Raw genomic sequence first — 2718 nt, 5'->3', positions numbered from 1 at the left:
GAAAAAGCCTCATGTGTCACCCACACAAGAGCCAGTCCAGGGACCCCGGCAACGATCTCGCTCAAAAAAGCCTCATGTGTCACCCACACAAGAGCCAGTCCAGGGGCACTGGCAACGATCCCGCTCGAAAGATTTCATGTGTTGCCCACACATGAGCCAGTCCAGGGGCACTGGCAACGACCCTGCTCGAAAAAATTTCATGTGTCACCCGCACATGTATGAATGTATGTGTGTTTGTGTGTGTCTTTGTGTCTGTGTTTGTCCCCCGCTCCATCGCTTTACATCCCTGTAATTCAGTGGTTCAACAAAAGAGATTAATAGAATAAGCAATGGGCTTTCAAAAAATAAGTACTGGGGTCGATTCATTTGACAAAATTCTTCAAGGTAGTGCCCCAGCATGACTGCAGTCTAATGACTGAAACAAGATAAACAATAAGAGAGATTCTGTGCCAAGCCATTTACAATTAGTTTTTTTTTTTTCCATGTTATGTGTTTTTTCCTTTCAAATTTTTTGAACGAACTGGTCTTTGTTTTTTGTTGTTATATTAGGTGGGATGAGTATGGTGGTAGTGGTGTTTGTAGTGGTGATGAAGATGATGCTGGCAACAACGAAAATGATGATGTTGAATATTAGTGATAGTGATGATGATAATGATGATGATGATGACAATGAATCTGAGAGTAGTAAAGGCTGATGATGTAGTAAAAGATGATAATGGTTAATAATGATGATTGCTCTAAAATGTCAAATGTTTTGTTTATTTGTCTTTTCCAGATTTGGTCTGAAGAAAGCAGAGATTCTTTCATCATGAGAACTAAGTAAATATTTAACTTCATTGCTAACCAATTGTAGTTCAGGTGTTAGTCAGTCCTGGTCATATCTGCCATGATAAAGTTTCACAATCATTAGGTCCCCTTCTCTTTTATCTTCTTCTTTAACCATTTCTGCTCCTCTTCAACATAATTTTGTAACCCCACCCCTGAAATCCAATTATGGTAGCCACATATCTTCCTCTTGTTACCCTTTATAAAATCTCTTAAGTTTATCCCTATGTAGTTTTTTCAGAACAACAGAATTCTGTTCTCCCTCAATTTACTGCCCATCATCTTATAACATCAACAATAAAACTCTCCTGTTGATTGTTATAAAATTAATGGACAGAAAATCCCCTGGTTAAGCCTTGATTCTTAGTTATTTGTACAGGAATTTCATGTTTTACAGCTCTTGTCAACCTGTTCAAATGAATGCTAAGATTGGTTGGCAATTGCACATACAACATTGTAGCTAACAACGAAGAGATGCCTGAAACTACACCCCCATACTGTGCTTGAATGTGGTGCATGAATTATACACAGATTGCTTGAATGTATTCTTCCAGGATCACTGTGAAATTCAATGTAGTGACTGAAGAACATGCAGGAGTAAAGAAAGCAGTTTGGGGATGTACCAAACTACTTCTCATACACAAAGCTGTTCTTAAGGAAGAAAACAACGCTACTGAAATCTGTCCATTTTATGGCTAAAAGCTGTTTGTATCTGTCCTTCATTCATGGATAATAGAGTTACTATGCTTTGCCAAGCTTCCTACTACTATAGTTAATGCCATTAATAGACTGACAACAATGTGGTTCACAGCACTACTGATAAGAATTGCCATTACCACTATTGTCACTAGCAAAATTAGGCTATCAACTGGAATATCTCAGAGTAACAATTTATCTGTAATACTTTTTTGTTCTAGCAGTGAATCCCTTGTCAGCTCTGTTATGAAAATACAATGGTTACATGAGAGAAGCTGCAGATGAATTCAAGATTAATTTCACCCATATCTTTCTTGTTGATGAACTTAAACTTGCTTAAGTAATATTCATGACACCAAGAGATAATTAGAAGTGGTCACAATATATTCTTGGAGGAACATAGGAATGGAGTTTGGTCAGGATAAGTGTTCATATTTGGTAGTCAAATGAGGAATATGGACATGAATGGTTTGTCTATCTCCCCTATCACTAGTGGTGAATATTACAGATAACTTCATAATTTATGAGAATATTGCTTATGTTGGGGCTATTCCTTTGTCAGTCTAGTAAAACTAGACTGACAAAGGAATACTTCAGCAAACTGACAAAGGAATACTTCAGTGGAGGTCAGAACAGTCTGCATTCAATTGAACCACACCTTACAATGCTTTTACAGCACCTGCACTCACATTAACATTTGGGATACTAGACCAGACACATAAAGAAATCTGCAGCTTGGACACCAAGACTAGCATGATACAATGACTGATTGGTAACTTCCACATCAACAGTAATACTGACAAGATCTATGTTAAATGGAAGGATGGAAGCAGAGGAATAAGAACCATTCAGACAGCTTTTAAGTGCTGCATTGTATCACTTAGAAAAGACTTACTGAACAGTAGGTGTTTGGCATGTTTGAAGGTCTTAAGTTATCTTTATCTTTTATCTTTTATCTTTTACCTGTTTCAGTCACCAAACTGTGGCCATGCTGGTGCACCACCTTGAGGAGTTTTAGTTGAATGAATTGACTCCAGGCCTTATTTTTAAGCTTGGTTCTTATTCTATCAGTCTCTTTTGCTGAACCACCAAATTGCAGGAATGTAAACACACCAATACCAGTTGTCAAGTGGTGATGGAGTGGGGATAAACACAGACACACACACAAAGATATATATATATATATATATATATATA

General features: G+C 37.4%; 1 protein-coding gene across 1 annotated transcript in view; it reads left to right on the top strand.

Annotated features, from left to right (window-relative positions):
• Window positions 1-2718, top strand: part of LOC106880245 (dynein intermediate chain 3, ciliary) — a 61195-nt gene that overhangs the window by 42168 nt on the left and 16309 nt on the right. The window contains exon 9 of the mRNA XM_052967807.1: window positions 776-819. Within this exon, the coding sequence (XP_052823767.1) occupies window positions 776-819 (44 nt within the window). The remainder of the gene's footprint in view (window positions 1-775; window positions 820-2718) is intronic.

Source organism: Octopus bimaculoides, chromosome 5, assembly GCF_001194135.2.
Source record: "Octopus bimaculoides isolate UCB-OBI-ISO-001 chromosome 5, ASM119413v2, whole genome shotgun sequence".
NCBI classification, from domain to species: Eukaryota; Metazoa; Mollusca; class Cephalopoda; order Octopoda; family Octopodidae; genus Octopus; species Octopus bimaculoides.
This window is presented reverse-complemented; position numbering and strand designations above follow the sequence as displayed.